Source organism: Trematomus bernacchii, unplaced genomic scaffold (genome assembly GCF_902827165.1).
Source record: "Trematomus bernacchii unplaced genomic scaffold, fTreBer1.1, whole genome shotgun sequence".
NCBI classification, from domain to species: Eukaryota; Metazoa; Chordata; class Actinopteri; order Perciformes; family Nototheniidae; genus Trematomus; species Trematomus bernacchii.
In genome coordinates, this window is record NW_022987370.1 from 2,100,887 (window position 1) to 2,119,791 (window position 18,905).

General features: G+C 41.7%; 2 protein-coding genes across 2 annotated transcripts in view; one reads left to right on the forward strand and one right to left on the reverse strand.

Moving 5' to 3' along the window:
* The window catches only part of uts2r2 (urotensin-2 receptor 2), a 34,154-nt gene extending 15,970 nt beyond the window's left edge, over positions 1 to 18,184 (reverse strand). Inside the window, 9 exon segments of the mRNA XM_034132758.1 lie at positions 3,718 to 3,841; positions 10,715 to 10,868; positions 11,689 to 11,745; positions 14,695 to 14,759; positions 15,585 to 15,627; positions 15,716 to 15,791; positions 17,043 to 17,187; positions 17,189 to 17,276; positions 17,976 to 18,184. Coding sequence (XP_033988649.1) covers positions 3,718 to 3,841; positions 10,715 to 10,868; positions 11,689 to 11,745; positions 14,695 to 14,759; positions 15,585 to 15,627; positions 15,716 to 15,791; positions 17,043 to 17,187; positions 17,189 to 17,276; positions 17,976 to 18,043 — 820 coding nt within the window. The 5' untranslated portion in view covers positions 18,044 to 18,184.
* Positions 18,185 to 18,454: 270 nt separating this feature from the next.
* The window catches only part of hexdc (hexosaminidase (glycosyl hydrolase family 20, catalytic domain) containing), a 10,126-nt gene continuing 9,675 nt past the window's right edge, over positions 18,455 to 18,905 (forward strand). The window contains exons 1-3 of the mRNA XM_034132750.1: positions 18,455 to 18,570; positions 18,680 to 18,771; positions 18,842 to 18,905. The exon at positions 18,842 to 18,905 is cut by the window's right edge and continues 28 nt beyond it. Coding sequence (XP_033988641.1) covers positions 18,470 to 18,570; positions 18,680 to 18,771; positions 18,842 to 18,905 — 257 coding nt within the window. The 5' untranslated portion in view covers positions 18,455 to 18,469. The remainder of the gene's footprint in view (positions 18,571 to 18,679; positions 18,772 to 18,841) is intronic.

Genomic DNA, 18,905 nt, shown 5'->3' on the forward strand with positions numbered 1-18,905 from the left:
CTCTCACTCATCACTCACTCATCACTCACTCTCTCACTCACTCTCTTACTCATCACTCAACTCACTACTCACTCACACTCATCACTTACTCTCTCACTCATCACTCACTCATCACTCACTCATCACTCATTCATCACGACAAGTGAGGATATAAAGAACAAAATAACTTATTCTCACACAACAAATGCTATCTGTACACACATGTCATTTCCTGGACCTATACCAAAGTGTGAATGTGGGCCTCCTGCAACCACCCACATTGTAACAGAAAATGTCCTCTTGGGAATTCAGTTCCATAATAATAATAATGAAGCCTCCAGGAGCAGATGAGCCTGAGGGCTAATAGCTCATCTTCAGTCTGCTGATGTTTGCTATTGCCATTTCTGTGGTGGCAAAGTACAAAAGAAAAAAGATAACGAGACAAGTGTGTGCTTTTCCAGCTTTTGACCTCGGTCACAGCCTTCTCTCCATTCTTTGCGCAAATGCCTTCTTCCTGAGTCTCTTCTCTCCTCCATCACAGCGGCTGTGCATATCACTGTTGCGTTGCTGGCGGAGCCTGTGCTCGTGCTCGGTTGATGACTGTCCTCCTCCTCATTCACTTGTTCACTTCCGCTGGTAATATTCTCCTCTCTCACAACATCATTCAGCTTTCTTCTTTCTTTAGCTTGCTTGCAACGTTCGCAGGTAGTATGGTCGTCATTAGCAACGCCAGAAATACATTTAAAAAAAATATGTGTTTCTAAATCTAAAAACAACAATAGCCTATTAGAACTTATTTAAACCACAGTTTCAATTATCTCAATCTTATTTTCATTCGATGTAGTATGATTTATTTTGTAATGAATGTTATTCAATCACGCCTCAAACTGATGGCACTTGTCCCTATAGCCTGTTTTAAATGGAAGTTGTCTGAGGTCCTTACCACCAGCTGCTCTTGCAGTGATAAGTAGTGTACCTTTCTGTCCCAAATGTGCTCAATGTAGTGACTGCTTTTCGTCTTTTTGTTTACTTAGTTGTGTTTTCTGTATTTTATATGTCTGTGTTATGTGTAAAGATTAAATAAAAATATATATATATATATTTTAAATATATTTTATATGTCAGATTCCTCCGCGTAACCACGAGCGGGAGCTGGCGTACCACCAGTGGTACGCGTACCACAGGTTGAGAACCACTGATCTACTCTATCCTTTGTTAGTATTTTACAACCATAAATGAAAACAGATAAACCATGAGAAACCTTGTCTCTCCTTTGGCATGCTATGATACATCCAACAAAACGTTCATTTTTAAACAAGTTTTTAAAATAAAACATGAAGGGAGTTAAAGTCGTCTTTGACATCACGTCAGGCGGTTCCTCTGGCATAATATATCTAGATAATATATTTCCTCTACATGGGAAGGTCAACAGTTTTTTTTATATCCTTTCCCCAACTTATGAGGTAGTTAAGAAAGACAATGAAAAATAAGTTACACTCATGTTAAAGTGTCTGAAACAAGCATTTAGATTTGTTGTTTTCAAGCAAGTTGTTGCACTTCTGTCTCCATTTTCCTAACATCTGTATCCCAACTATTTTCTTTGTTAGGGTAGAATCATTATGAACCGCCAACAACGCAACTAAAACAACCAAAAATGGAAACAGATAAACAATGGAAAACTAGCTAATGCATCCACTATTAACAAATTAATTAGGATTTTGAAAGAGCGTAAACTGCAACAGCATAGTCGTTGTACTATATGAATAAAACTGACGGATATGTATGTCCTAAGAGGATTTCAAATGGTGTTCAATTGTCAAGTACTGCTGGTGAACTTTTCCCTATGAATTGAAACGTTTTATCTACAGACTTCTCCCAAATTGTGAGGGGGTTAACAAAGAAAATGAAGAATACGTAATATCAGTGCAGAACTGTCTTAATCCTGCATTCTCTCAAATATCTCCAAAAACTAATTGCATAGAAGTCTATGAAAACATATCCTTACTTCTCACGTGATTTATTACCTTAGTAAACATTTTCCTGATGATTTTATGGTCTCAATCGCTAGGTTTAATTCCTCTTTGATACAGCATGATGTTCCTTTAGTAAATTACGATCACATTTAGAGTCAAATACAAGATAAAGGAGGGTCCTTCTGGCTCTCAGATGGCGAAAAATGCCAAACTCAAGGACTCGAAACACCAACTAATGGCGCGTTTCCACTACAGCGCGGAGCACGGTTTAAGAGGGCTGTGACGTCAGCGGCCCGTCTTTGGTTGCGTTTCCACTTGGCCTAGTACCGGCCGGCGGGTCCTAATTCACAGTTTTTCTGGCCTCATAAAATCGTGGGTCCAGGGCCAGAGACAACGAGGCTGAGTCGGGCTGAGTATGCTAAACTAGAGAGAGCATCGCTGGCAAGGGGGCTACAACTACAACAAGATGGATATATTTGACCGTGATTTAATTGTAATACACGTTTCAAAATGATGCCGAAGTAACAACATACTGATACCGGTTAGTAAAAACCATGAATTAATGCTTTGTCAAGTCTGCAGACAAACGGCAGGGGAAAAACCTTTTAAAATGCTTGTTTTCTAAATGGAGATTGGCTAAGCTAACGCAGTATATGCTCCGACCGTCCACACTCACAACAACGGCCTATACAGACATAAATAAAGCAGCGACTGTATTCACCATGACACAGACAGTCTGTGGTTTGTACTTGTTTAACTTTTGTCTAGTTTCTGAACAGATATGAGGAGCTGTGAGCTCTGAGTGCTAACAGCTAACGGCTGTGTTGTTTTTCTGGGGTTCTCATTGAAGATGACGTCACGGCTCCGCCTACACTGCGTTACTATAGTTACTACCCCAGTTCATAAACTGTAATGGAAATGCGCCATAAAGTGAGCCAGTCCTAACGAGGCCTAGCCATACCGAGTGAGGCCGTGTAGTGGAAACGCGCCAAATACTGTGTAAAAGATGTAGTCTATTGTGTTGTTTTAGCTATTTTACCAGGAAAAGTAGTTTGCCAACAACTCCTCCAACTTCTGTCTACTCCCCGTCTTGAATTTGGCATCTCAAGATAGAGGGTTTTGATGATGTACAGACAACAAAGCCCCTTAAGACACATTTATGATCTACAGTAGATAAATAACATTGACTTGAAACACACAAAACTGTTGGCCCTCGTTTCAATTCCTCTCAACTTCCTGCAAGTCGACAAGATTCCTTTCATGACCTTTCAATGTTGATCCGAAACATTGTTAAGGTGATAAATTAAGCGAAGGGTGAAAGTGTACAAAGAAAAGGAGAAATCAGTCAAAACAGAAGAGCAAAAGAAGCTGAAAATAGATCCAAGTCCAATCGTACTCCAGGGAAAATCACTCCTTGTAAAGGTTATTTTGCCATGTGGGATTTGCAAAGAAAGGCTTAAAATATCCATTAACTTACCTATATTCTCTTTCAATTCTATACATACACACTCCACTGTATTTCCTTTGAGATCACGATGCGTTTAAGTCAAACCCCACAGGTACTAAATGCCGGATAAAGCCTAATCCTCTTCTCACACGCAGTAAAACCTCTGGATTATTGAAGCAGCAATTATAACTCTAAGTATAATAAAACCCCTTATCTCTCTGACTTAACCTACTAAGTGTGGGTTCAGAGGATTACCAGACAAAGCCAGGGTGTTCCTACTGATGACTAGTGACTGGATTTACTATATTTAACGGTTACCTGCTCGTGGCTCCACGGTCCGGTTGCCATTAGGATCCATGAAGATGAATCTTCCTCCGGAGAAGTCAGAGCCGTAGTCGGACAGATAGAGGAGTGAGGTGTAGTCGAACGAGCCGTACGTCACCTGGCAGACAGAGAGAGGAAGACATTAGTCTCACATGCTGAAGTTAAACAGGTTGTTGCACCCATTAGAATGGTTTATACGTTTTGGTATTTGAACACTAGATGGCGTAATGGGGCAACAGCATATAACTGGTTGTCAGGGAATAATTCTGTATACATGTTGACCTTTCGCCGTCTGACGCAGATGACCAGCCTTGAGCAGCCGCTATCTCCCTTAAGGAGGGGCTGCCCTAGCAAGTTGTTGTTGTTACCAGTTTGTGACCGGGCAGCTCTCGGTCAGAGATAGTTATTGTTGTGGGACACCTGGAACACATCCTTCTCGGGGTGTAGATGACCCCGAGCCATAAGCGACAACAAATGTGATTCAGTGTCCTCAGCTGTTTAGTCTATCTATTGAAGAATGTTGATTATTACACTCTGAACTAGATAAAACCTGGAGCTACAGGAGGGGTCTTCAGAATTGATTGTGGCATCTCAACCGTGTGGTCAGATCGTGGCCCGTGACATGTTGTGTGAATTCTCCGGCCGAAGCTCCAAATAAACAGTCTGTGTTTGCCATCAAAGCTCCAGCTCTCCTCGTGTCTCTCTGAGTCCTGACTCCATCAAAGCTCCAGCTCTCCTCGTGTCTCTCTGAGTCCTGACTCCATCAAAGCTCCAGCTCTCCTCGTGTCTCTCTGAGTCCTGACTCCATCAAAGCTCCAGCTCTCCTCGTGTCTCTCTTTGAGTCCTGTCTCCATCAAAGCTCCGGCTCTCCTCGTGTCTCTCTGAGTCCTGACTCCATCAAAGCTCCAGCTCTCCTCGTGTCTCTCTCTGAGTCCTGACTCCATCAAAGCTCCAGCTCTCCTCGTGTCTCTTTGAGTCCTGACTCCATCAAAGCTCCAGCTCTCCTCGTGTCTCTCTGAGTCCTGACTCCATCAAAGCTCCAGCTCTCCTCGTGTCTCTCTGAGTCCTGACTCTATCAAAGCTCCAGCTCTCCTCGTGTCTCTCTGAGTCCTGACTCCATCAAAGCTCCAGCTCTCCTCGTGTCTCTCTGAGTCCTGACTCCATCAAAGCTCCAGCTCTCCTCGTGTCTCTCTGAGTCCTGACTCCATCAAAGCTCCAGCTCTCCTCGTGTCTCTCGGAGTCCTGACTCCATCAAAGCTCCAACTCTCCTCGTGTCTCTCTGAGTCCTGACTCCATCAAAGCTCCAGCTCTCCTCGTGTCTCTCTGAGTCCTGACTCCATCAAAGCTCCAGCTCTCCTCGTGTCTCTGAGTCCTGACTCCAATTACTTCAGAAGTTTCCCCCACACTGGTCTCCTGGCACAGGTGTATTGATTGCGACTGGGAGAGCAAACGTTTTTTGACTTAAATGTGGTGACTATTGCCACTCAATATCACCTGGGATTGACTAAACTGGGTTTAACTAATTGGACGCGTGTCTATCGTGTCAGATATTGAAAGCTAAACTTTGTCGTACATGGAGATTACACGCGTCCAATTAGTTCAACCCAGTTTAGTCAATCCCAGGTGATATTGAGTGGCAATAGTCACCACACAGGTATATGTGCTAAATTCACTATCTTAGTTTTGCACGTTAGCACGAGTGTATCATTGTTAGGCCAAACCAGAAGTCACCATTGTGTTGACAAAGCCAATGGGATTATTTTATAAAACAGCAAACGTTTATAGACCCTATGCATTACAATGTTTACAATTATTTAGTTTTTCATTACTGCACATATTTTATTGTAATTATATATTTCTACGCTTTCAATCATATTCAATGTAAATACTGCTATATATTGTGTAATGTTATTATAGTTTCTTCAAATAGTTTTCTATCTGTGTTTAAAATGTTTGTTTTATTTTTTTGTATGCACCACGACATCAAGTCAAATTCTGATTCTACACATCTTTTTCTACAGGATCATCGTCACAAATGAACATCAATTGACAGAATAAATTACGTTTAAAGAAGCCCCATTGTGGTTTCTGGAGTTTCTGCTCTCCTGTAGTGAGTTATATAGGTTTTAGTGCATGTAAACGGTCTGCAAAGGCTAACATCCCCGTGTTCCCTGCAGAGTTTAAGTCAAGCCAAAACATCCCCTAATGTCTTCCTCAGAATCTCCTTGTAATGCTCGTCTCCTTTTCTTAAAAATATTGAGTTTTTGTAAAGTTTGTATTTCTTAAACTTCATTTTAGTCTGGTCTTTGTTGCATGTTGATATATTCACAGTCAGTGTTTAGTGACGTCTTGTCTTAGTCATGGAAAAAAGGTTGTTTTTTTAGTCATCATTTCCATTGACAATTAACACTGTTGTGCTCAGCGACAATCTGTTTCCCTAAATATATTCAGTGAGAAGAAACCCAGCACCTGAAAGCTTGTGCAGAGCTGCATGGGGATGCCTGGAGGTGTTGTTATGTATACTGTATGTGAAGCAGCATCTGTTAAAAACACACAGGCTGCAACGCTTGTTTTATCTTCTCACTCTGCAGCGTCTCAGACTCGTTTACAGTCAGGGTTTCTTGTTGGAACGAGAATTGTTAACAGGCTCTGCTGACTCCTCACCTGAAACGCTCCCTCACAACACCTGAGGGACGGATTAAATATAGCTTCTGCACTAACGAGAAGCTCATAACATCCAGAGGTGATATACGGACCTGTGAACTCTACTGTGGTGACGAGATATGAAACCTAAATCAAGTTGGGGTTCCCTGGAGGACGGTTTTAGTACTTATTTATACACAAATTCGTGTTTTGAGACTGATTAATAAACAGATATGTTGCAATGCATAATAATATACAGTATATAAGACATACAAAAGTGGATTTTGCACAATACGTGACCTTTAAAATGCTGTTTTCCCACCTTAAAGGTCACCTATCATGCTATTTTTAGGCAATAGCATAGGTCTCAGATATATACAAATATATAAAAAACATGTCTATGAAGTGTTTTGCTCAAAATACCAAACAGATCACCCATTCTAGCCATGCCTCATATCCCTCTATTTCACTTCCTGTTTCAAAAGTGCTGAAAAAACAAATTGATAAAAAGGGGGGCGGGGCTTATGCCTGCTCATGCGGGACCCGGCAGCTACTGTCTAAACTAAATGCTGCCGTGATGAAACGCCATATCATGGATTATCAAGGATTCTTTCTGAAACAGTATGGAGCTCAAAGGCTTTCTCTCTTGCCGGTTATACCACAAGGTGAGTTCCTTTTTATTTCCTGCTTCTTCACACACATGCTCTCCAGTACAGGTTAGCTCTGAGTGTTAGCGATGCTAATGTAAACACAGACCATATTACGTCCAAAACAGTCGGGCATTGTTTCTGATAGCAACGTTTCTGATAGGGCCGTGGGTCCACATTTCAGATATTACGTCATATCGGACGCAAATCTGGATCAGCTCCGTTGTTCCCCCGTTTTTAGAGATTTGGGTACGGAGGAAAAGAGAGAGGGTTTTATTTTCTGACGCTGCGTGAGTTCCCTGACACACCAGGGACACATAAAGACATCAAAAAGTGCATTTTGCATGATAGGTCTCCTTTAAGGCTAAGTTCTCTATCTTAGTTTAGCACGTTAGCATGAGTGTATATTTTTTTGGCCAAACCAGATCTTACCATTGTGTTGACAAAGCCCAATGGGATTATTTTATAAAACAGCAAACTTTTATGATACTACACATCTTTTTCAGCCCGATAATCTTCACAAATGAACTTCAATAGACAGACGTAACTACGTTTTTGGAGTTTTCCCTTTCCTTTAGTGTGTTATATAGATTTTAGTGCATGTCAATGATCTGCAAAGTCTAAAAAGAGGTGTTCCCTCAAGAGTTTCTTTCCCCGACAAGAGTTTAGTCAATTTAGTCGAGCGAAAAAGATCCCCTAATGTCTTTCTCCCAATCTCCTTATAATGTTTTGTCTCCTCTTCTTAGCAAATAGAGATATTTGTAAAGTTTGTACATTTTAAACTTCATTTCATGCATGAGTTGAACTCCAAACGGACGCAAATCCCAAATGGTATCATCAATTAAAAGTATGTACAAGCCTGAACATGTGGCGACGTCATTTCATGCTTAAAAACCATTAATAAAAAAGGACTGGGATGTTATTTATTAGCACCATTCATAAAACTGTATCAGCGTCTGCCTACATCTAGAGTCCACGTTGACTCTGCTTCCCATGGAGTATTCCTCTCCACCTCATCCCCTCGACAGCTGGGAGAATATACTCTGGAAGGACCCTCCTCTCTTCCTCCATCTGTCTGCAACGCCATCTTTGGAGCTAATTGGCGAACCCAACCCTCATTTAAATGTAAATGTCCTCTGACGTCTCTCCTCATCGATCATATTCCTGATGCGATGTCACCGTGTTTTCATCTCATTAACGGCAGGGAAATAAATGTGCCGATGTCAAATGTTTTTTCTTTGCAGACTTCTGCCTCTCTTGCTGCTGATGGAAATACTGTATGAACACCAGCTTTTGAAAAAAGTAATCATGGATTTAAAGAGTACAACAACCCAAAACTCTTGCAGATATAAAAACCCAAAGGTTCCACATGAAGAAACATCTTCAGCAACTTGAAAAAACATGCGCGGTGTTTACTAAAAGCTGCAGAAACCAAACGCTGCAAGAAGCTCAAAACACAACGGAGACCAGGGAACACTAAAGAGTGACGCACACAGCTGGGAGACCAGGGGACACTAAAGAGTGACGCACACAGCTGGAGACCAGGGGACACTAAAGAGTGACGCACACAGCTGGAGACCAGGGGACACTAAAGAGTGACGCACACAGCTGGGAGACCAGGGGACACTAAAGAGTGACGCACACAGCTGGGAGACCAGGGGACACTAAAGAGTGACGCACACAGCTGGAGACCAGGGGACACTAAAGAGTGACGCACACAGCTGGAGACCAGGGGACACTAAAGAGTGACGCACACAGCTGGGAGACCAGGGGACACTAAAGAGTGACGCGCACACAGCTGGGAGACCAGGGGACACTAAAGAGTGACGCACACAGCTGGGAGACCAGGGGACACTAAAGAGTGACGCACACAGCTGGAGACCAGGGGACACTAAAGAGTGACGCACACAGCTGGGAGACCAGGGGACACTAAAGAGCGACGCACACAGCTGGGAGACCAGGGGACACTAAAGAGCGACGCACACAGCTGGGAGACCAGGGGACACTAAAGAGCGACGCACACAGCTGGGAGACCAGGGGACACTAAAGAGCGACGCACACAGCTGGGAGACCAGGGGACACTAAAGAGCGACGCACACAGCTGGGAGACCAGGGGACACTAAAAAGCGACGCACACAACTGGGAGACCAGGGGACACTAAAAAGCGACGCACACAGCTGGGAGACCAGGGGACACTAAAAAGTGACGCACACAGCTGGGAGACCAGGGGACACTAAAGAGTGACGCACACAGCTGGGAGACCAGGGGACACTAAAGAGTGACGCACACAGCTGGGAGACCAGAGGACACTAAACAGTGACGCACACAGCTGGAAACCAGGGGACACTAAAAAGTGACGCACACAGCTGGGAGACCAGGGGACACTAAAGAGTGACGCACACAGCTGGGAGACCAGGGGACACTAAAAAGTGACGCACACAGCTGGGAGACCAGGGGACACTAAAGAGTGACGCACACAGCTGGGAGACCAGGGGACACTAAAGAGTGACGCACACAGCTGGAAACCAGGGGACACTAAAGAGTGACGCACACAGCCACACTGCACATTTGCCATGCTATCGCGTTATAAAAATCTGTCTACAAATATATTTTGTAATTGTCTGCTGTGGTACTTCCTGCTGCAGTAGGTTTCTCCAGCTTCTCGTAATGAAGTTAAATACATTCCCAGTATCCCACTAACCCCAGTCTCTATCAGTTGAGGATGTATCCACCTTTATATTTCTTCACTTTTAACTAAACAAGTATTAAAAACTTTCTCACTGAATTCCCATGTGTTTAAAACTCGCCTCGGGGTCTTCTCTCGATCCCAGAGCAACTCCAACGTCCCGACAACGAACAAAGAGCAAAGCAGGGAGTGAGTAAAGCTGCATGAATATTTATAACTTTCGTATTATATTCACTATGTATGCATGAACACAACAGAGGGGCTGCAGGAAATTAAGGATCTGCCTTAAAGGGGAATACAACTTACTCAAAGAAATGATTGAAGAGAAGCTGTTTCTTGCTTCAGCTAAACTTCTGCAGTGCCATTTTATTCAGCGAAAACAAGTTTCAAAGTTGGTCGCAGTGCAATTAGCGGCTAATTAGAGGAATTTACATCATCACGCATAAACTCAACTGGGCTCATTGGATCCACTAGAGTCTAAGCTTTCCAATTAGACCCAATTTATGCAATTCCAACACTATTTTGGGATCCAGAAAGGAAACGTACAATTAAACCATTCTTTGCTAAATACAAAAATCTGCATTTTAAAGAGGACATATCAGTAAGTAGTGTCTCTACTTTAAAGAGTCCTCTCCTGCTGATGTTCAGGTGTATATCAGTAAGTAGTGTCTCTACTTTAAAGAGTCCTCTCCTGCTGATGTTCAGGTGTATATCAGTAAGTAGTGTCTCTACTTTAAAGAGTTCTCTCCTGCTGATGTTCAGGTGTATATCAGTAAGTAGTGTCTCTACTTTAAAGAGTCCTCTCCTGCTGATGTCCAGGTGTATATCAGTATGTAGTGTCTCTACTTTAAAGAGTCCTCTCCTGCTGATGTTCAGGTGTATATCAGTATGTAGTGTCTCTACTTTAAAGAGTCCTCTCCTGCTGATGTTCAATAAATGTTCAAAAACTCTTTATTTTTCTCATACTGCCTGTGCTGCAGCGTAGAAGTGTGCTTTTTATTGTATTTCTCGTCACCTTGTCGATGTGCGGGTGCCAGTACTCGTCGTGTTGGGTCTGGGCGATGGTGCTGTTGATTCTGGAGAAGAAGGTGGGCTTAGTGAGGTACATCAGAGCCGGGTCCAAACCAAACGTCTCTGCAATCACCGCCTGGATCCGCACACGCACGTCTCTGGAAAAACGATGTCAAAAAAGTTTAATAAAAGGATGATTTAAACTGCACTTCAATAGCTTTTAGTTAATGAGAAATGAAAGGACTTTCACTGCTGTCAGTTAATAGTTTGGAACTTGTACAGATCATATTCTATTGACATGTATATAGACTTATTGAACTACTTTTTATTTTGGGGACACTAAAGAGTGACGCACGTAGCTGGGAGACCAGGGGACACTAAATAGTGACGCAAACAGCTGGGAGACCAGGGGACACTAAAGAGTGACGCAAACAGCTGGGAGACCAGGGGACACTAAAGAGTGACGCACACAGCTGGGAGACCAGGGGACACTAAATAGTGACGCAAACAGCTGGGAGACCAGGGGACACTAAAGAGTGACGCACGCAGCTGGGAGACCAGGGGACACTAAAGAGTGACGCACGCAGCTGGGAGACCAGGGGACACTAAAGAGTGACGCACGCAGCTGGGAGACCAGGGGACACTAAAGAGTGACGCATGCAGCTGGGAGACCAGGGGACACTAAAGAGTGACGCACACAGCTGGGAGACCAGGGGACAATAAAGAGTGACGCACGCAGCTGGGAGACCAGGGGACACTAAAGAGTGACGCCTGGCCCCTTAATGCTTCAAATAAGACATAATGTTTGCGGTTATTGTGAACTAAGTGCCATTTTCACAAAGGTTAAGACACAGAGTTTGCTGTGACGGATAACAGACGTTAAGGAAATATTTGTATGTATTTGCAAACACAGGGATTTGAGCCTTTGCAGACCGTTTACATGCACTAAAAACCCCTTCTTTAAGATTCTGTACTCACTTGTACAGCTGGAAATCCTCCTCTGTGAACACCTCCCCGATCTGTTCCCCAAAATACCTGCAGCAGTGAGCACAGACATTAGAATGAGCTCCAACGTTATCACCTGTGACACATCGATGCATCAATAATCAAACTCCAGTAATTGAATGTATACAAATATGAAAACGAGTAACAGGTGCTTTCTGTAACACTAAGAATCTGGGACACATCTTCACAGGTGAAATGGCTGATGATGATGATGACATGCATAGACAGCGGCGTGTCTTATACACAAGCTAACATGTTGGCTAGAACATTCTCTTGGTGTTCAGATAAGGTTAAGGTGAACCTCTTGAGAGCTTATAGAGAGGCGAAGTCCACCCCTTTCCTCCATGGGACCTTATTTCGTAAAAAGTATGCATTGAAGTCAATGGAGAGAGAAAGATTATCTTTTGATCCCGTTTGAATTGTGCCACGAATTACACATATGATGTTTGTCAATTTAAAAGATAATTTTGCAAGTCAAAAAAATAAAAATGTGTCGTAAAACTGTGAAGTAACACTTTGTTTGTGTGAAACCGCTCAATGAACTACATCTCCCGTCTCGCACCACACACCAAGACGGCGGTCACGTTGGCACATTTCACTTCTTTCTTTCAGAATGAGGCGGAAAGTATTAAAAGAGGTGAAAATCACTACAAGTCTGGGCATGTTGAGAGCTGTACATACACACAAGGGGAGTTAGTCGGTTCCTAAGAGCCAGCATGCGGGACCGGGATGCTGGGATTTGTAGTCTTTCTAGTTGCGTATTTTTCATAGTCTTATATTTCAACAGTTTTACGACAAACTGTGACTTTTTTGACATGGAAATGATTTTTTAAGATTGACAAACATCATATGTAATTCGTGGCACAATTCAAACGGGATCGAATGATAATCTTTCTCTCTCCATTGACTTCAATACATCATTTTTCCGAAATAAGGTCCCATGAGTCCCACCGGAAGGGGAGGGACTTCGCCTCTCTATAGTACCCCTCTCTATACTGCCCCCTTGTGGCTCAAGTTTAACAAGGCGAGCCTCCAGAAGCTCCAGGTCGCTTATAATGATTGTTTGCGTATACTGCTTAGAAAACCAAGGTGGTGCAGTGCAAGTGAAATGTTTTGTAAAGCACGAGTCAACATGTTCCATGCTCTCTTGAGAAATCTGATGTACAAATTCATCCGTCGATTGAATGTTTCTCATAACTCTGACATTATGCTGCCGTCAAATCCGTGTCTCAGTGCTGTACGATACCAGTGTTATCGATCCCAATACTTTTAAATTTAGTATTGCTACTTTTACCTCAATATACCTGATTACCTACGCCGCCTCTCTTATGTTAAATATCTGTTTCCCTGTCTCTTGTTTCATATATTTCTCTGTGTTGAAGCTGCAGATGGAACTGATGCAATGCCATAGTAGTATCTTATCATGCTGTATGACAAGGGAGAAAAGGGAGAAAAGGGGGGAGATGTTTGAAGGAGGGAGGGAAACAGCAGCTGGCAGTGATGAATGACGGAGGGATGAGGGTCGTGTGGGTCACTGGACTCTGGGAGAACAGCATGAGGAAGATTGATGATGATATTTCACTGAATAAATCTTTCTGTATTTCTCTAAATGTCACGTATCATGCTGGCTGTCATCCTGATATACACCTGAACTTCAGCAGGAGAGGACTCTTTAAAGTAGAGACACTACATACTGATATACACCTGAACTTCAGCAGGAGAGGACTCTTTAAAGTAGAGACACTACATACTGATATACACCTGAACTTCAGCAGGAGAGGACTCTTTAAAGTAGAGACACTACATACTGATATACACCTGAACATCAGCAGGAGAGGACTCTTTAAAGTAGAGACACTACATACTGATATACACCTGAACATCAGCAGGAGAGGACTCTTTAAAGTAGAGACACTACATACTGATATACACCTGAACTTCAGCAGGAGAGGACTCTTTAAAGTAGAGACACTACATACTGATATACACCTGAACATCAGCAGGAGAGGACTCTTTAAAGTAGAGACACTACATACTGATATACACCTGAACATCAGCAGGAGAGGACTCTTTAAAGTAGAGACACTACATTATGATATACACCTGAACATCAGCAGGAGAGGACTCTTTAAAGTAGAGACACTACATACTGATATACACCTGAACATCAGCTGGAGAGGACTCTTTAAAGTAGAGACACTACATACTGATATACACCTGAACATCAGCAGGAGAGGACTCTTTAAAGTAGAGACACTACATACTGATATACACCTGAACATCAGCAGGAGAGGACTCTTTAAAGTAGAGACACTACATACTGATATACACCTGAACATCAGCAGGAGAGGACTCTTTAAAGTAGAGACACTACATACTGATATACACCTGAACATCAGCAGGAGAGGACTCTTTAAAGTAAAGTAGAGACACTACATACTGATATACACCTGAACATCAGCAGGAGAGGACTCTTTAAAGTAGAGAAACTACATACTGATATACACCTGAACATCAGCAGGAGAGGACTCTTTAAAGTAGAGACACTACATACTGATATACACCTGAACATCAGCAGGAGAGGACTCTTTAAAGTAGAGACACTACATACTGATATACACCTGAACATCAGCAGGAGAGGACTCTTTAAAGTAGAGACACTACATACTGATATACACCTGAACATCAGCAGGAGAGGACTCTTTAAAGTAGAGACACTACATACTGATATACACCTGAACATCAGCAGGAGAGGACTCTTTAAAGTAGAGACACTACATACTGATATACACCTGAACATCAGCAGGAGAGGACTCTTTAAAGTAGAGACACTACATACTGATATACAGCTGAACATCAGCAGGAGAGGACTCTTTAAAGTAGAGACACTACATACTGATATACATCTGAACATCAGCAGCAGGCATGAACAACAGGAGATATAAGGAGGAGAGAAAGTTAATTTAATGCGTGTCCCACCTGTAGATGTTCACAAACTGTTTGCCCATCGACAGAGCTCCAGAGTGCAGGTCCAGTATGGAGGCCTGCAAGGGACAAAAAGATGGAACCAGGAATAAGTGAAAATGACAATTACATTTGATATATTTGTATGAGAAATGTATTCATTAATAGGTTATTTTTAAGATTTTTGATTCATTGTTTTGGAGGAAAATAATATATATAGACTGGGCTCCAGCCTCACTTTATTTTATATATTTTTTTATTTATTTTCATTTTGTTTTCCTTTTTGCATTTAATTATTAATGTAACACTTTTAATTTCACGCAATTATTGCTGTTTTGCAAATGTGGGTTCAAGTCGATACTGGTGGCAATATTACATTTAATAACGGTACTAATTGATATATAAAATATTCCCTTTTCTTATTCTGTAATCTCACAACACTAGTTAATTAAATGACATTAAATACTCTGTGTTTAAATCATAGACTGTATATATAAAGGTTTAAATATAGGTTTTTTATAATGTGTGCGATAGCGCCATCTAGTGGACACTGCTTCACACTGCTGTAGAAAGAACATTATTGAACAAAATGTGACTTTCTCCCCTTTAAATTAATTAAGAGTTTATTTAAAATAATAATAATGATGATGGTGGTATAATAGGAGTGTTTTTCAGCATCTAATATTTAGTGAATTACTTTATTGAGGCTGCACAGTATATTTGTTGATGAGTATGTGTCTTTAATTGATGGTATTGTTTGTAAAAAGGTCAGATAATAACTTACAAAACCAACCATTTGTATCCTAAAAATTAATGTACGGGGGAAGGCAAATTATCAAAAAGATCATGACTAGAATCAACCAAATACAGATTATTTTGACCATTTAATTTGGGTTTATACTCACTCCTCCCTCTGATCCAGCGAGAGCCAGCCCTCTCTCAGCCAGCCTGAGTGTAAAAGACAGAAAGTGACTCAAAAAGGTCGCACAGCGGGACAGAGAAGCTTTTTCTGTTGAATATAAAAGTGTTGATTTACCTCTTGAGCGTCTCAGCCTCCTCCCGGGTCACAATGCTGTCTGTGACGGCCCGACCACACTTCTGAGGGGTGCATCCTGCAGGAGAGGAGACGCTTAATAACAGAAAGACTACGTGCAGGATCCTCTGTTTCACAGGAAGAAGAAGTGGAGTTCTGATCATTAATGCCTCAAAATTATAGGCCCTGTGACTGCCCAATTTGCACAAGCACGAGTTGTTCCTCCATGTTGGACAGCTACGTACGGCAACCCAAATAGGACATTTGACGTCCGTACTGATCTAATAACAGAGTTTTGTTCTTGAATCAACTTTTTTTATGAAAAGTAATTTCCCTTTTACAGGAATCTCAACAGAAAAGGTTTGTTTATATATACAGTCTATGGTCCAGACTAATACATTTGTAATGTTAAATTAAAACAATTCACAGTTAAGAATTAGATATTATTATGAATGCCATAAATGATTGCATACATTTACAGTTTCTTGTTTTTCCACTGTGAAGGCTTTCAAACTAAAGTTAACCATTCTTCACTTATTCTAAGAATGACCTTAACCCACTAAAAGGATTTATTCTTAAATAATCTGGGAATTACGTTGTAAAAACAATAACTCATCGCTCTCGTTCAGATTAATGCGTTTTTTTTTTTTTTTTTCTTCTTTGCAAAACGCTGCTGTGTCAAATGTCCCACTTGGGTTGCCGTACGTAGCTGAACAATATGGAGGATCAACTCGCGCTGCGCAGTGCAAATTGGGTAGTCACAGGCCCTGCTGTCTGTAGGCACTACGAGTCCAACAAGAGACATTTAACATGGACAAGTGCTGATGAAAGGTTAGCAGTTAACTAAAACCCTACAACTTTTAACAACACCTAGGTTTAATAACATGAACACTCATCAGTTCTCACCTTGATGTCGTTTGCAGTTCTCGCATAGATACGGTTTGTAGTTCCAGCCTTGATATAATTTGTAGTTCTCACATGGATATAATTTGTAGTTCTAACTTGGATAATGTTTGTGGTTCTCACCTGGCTATCGTTTGTAGTTCTTACCTCTACTGTTTGTAGTTCTTACCTGGATACTGTTTGTAATTCTTACCTCTACTGTTTGTAGTTCCAACATGGATACTGTTTGTAGTTCTTACATTGATATCGTTTGTAGTTTTCACATGGATACATTTTGTAGTTCTAACATGGATATCGTTGTAGTTCTCACATATATATTGTTTGTAGTTCTCACCTGGCTATCATTTGCATATCTAACCTGGGTACTGTTTGTAGTTCTCACTGGCTAACATTTGTAGTTCTCACCCCTACTGTGTGTAGTTCTCACCTGGGTATCGTTTGTGGTTGTTGTAGTCCTCGGAGCAGGGCACGCTGTAGATCCTTGGATGAGGAGAGACGAGCTCCCCTCGGCTGACGAGTGTTTCTGTGACCTCGCTGTCCAGAGAGAGGTAGATCCACATCGCCCCCCCCGCTCATCAGAACCACCACCAGCAGCAGAACCAGGAACCAGCGAGAACCAAGAAACCCTCGCCATGCAGAACCCTGACGCAGAGCATTGCCCCTGAACAAAAGAGGAGACTCAGATTCACAATCAGATCACAATACTTTGCTCCAATTTACGATAAAATACGTTAATAAAAATCAGCAGTTAAAATAAAAGTTCGCAATGAAAAGAAATAAACAAAAAATCTAATAAAAACGAAATATTCGGACGTAGATTTTGAGCTGACTATTTTTCTGTGAACACATCATAAAACAATGTTTTCCTCTTATTTTAAATTACTTTTAAACCACAAAAATACAAAAACACATACTCAATAGGCGTATAAAAGTAAATGCATAGAAATAAGGAATGTAAATCAAAACATGCAAGTATGTATGTCCCATGATTTGACTTTATTTATGCATCAACTAATTCAATCTATTTATTTCAGCCTTTTATGAAAAGTGTATTACTTAATTTGGTAACAACCAACCATGTTTTAATTAAGGTGGAGTCATTTTCCGTCCTGCATATCACTCTCAGGAAAATGTGACCTGTGTTAGTAGCATTGACTAAATTGCAAATAAACGCCATTAACTCAAAATTAAAGCACAAATGAACCATCAGCATGCATGCAACTTCCTTCTGTCTGAAGACTGCATTCACATGTATAAATACAGTTTCATTTAGACCCTACTGTCAGTGTTTCTGAGGTGTTTTGAGGACATGTTGACAGCAGCTGGCCCTCCCTCTCTTCTCCTCGTTGTATTTACTCACCTCTTGATTTTCTTCTCTATCTCCGTGGCATTGGCCCCCTGTGGAGCCCTCATCCGCAGCAGAGCCATGTTGATGCAACCCTTCACAGAAACACCGTCATAAACCAAATGTCTTGTTTATAAGACAACAAACCGAGCAGAGACGCTAACGGCATGTAGCTCCACAGACATGAATCTCCCTCCTTCGCCACTTCCGGGTTGACGCGTAACCGCCGGGTGATTGGCTCTCTGGAAAGGAAAGCAACGTTTTTATTGGACCACATCATCTTGATGGGGATTTCGTCTCTTCTGAGCGATCCGGTTGTTATTGATCCTTTGTTAACCGAGAGAAAGTTCAAAATATACGGTTAATTTGTTGAGATGTACAAATTCAGTATATTTTTTCAGTACCATTTGACAAGGCGTTCAAATAAATATATGGAAATAATAATTGGCAGTGTAATTAGGGTACAACAATAAAAATACAGCTCTCACAGTCACACAGTGCAAGTCTTCATGTTAAAAAGACCCGTTCAGAAGAATTGGATCGTCCTTGAACGCAACACTACACACGACCAACTGGCTTCAAACACGGCGCACATCTGCAAAAACACACGATCCATGCAACAACAGATCTATATATTAACAGTGTTTTTACTATTATGAGCTAAAATACATAAACCTATAACTCCTTACGTGCATTCTACCATCCATTGCTCTTCACAGGGAGACTAAACTAATCGATTACCGAGGCGTTTCTGCAGAAAAGTGCCTCAAAACAACAACAACATCCTCCTTACATGTCCTCTGTTATCCAGGTGAGTCAAACGAGTACATGCACACGCATAAACACACCTGTACTGTTCTTAATATGCTTTATTCTTGCAGGAGGAATGAATAATCCACCATGGCCCAAAGGGAAGAAACTAGTACACTTGGATCTGAAAGGAGC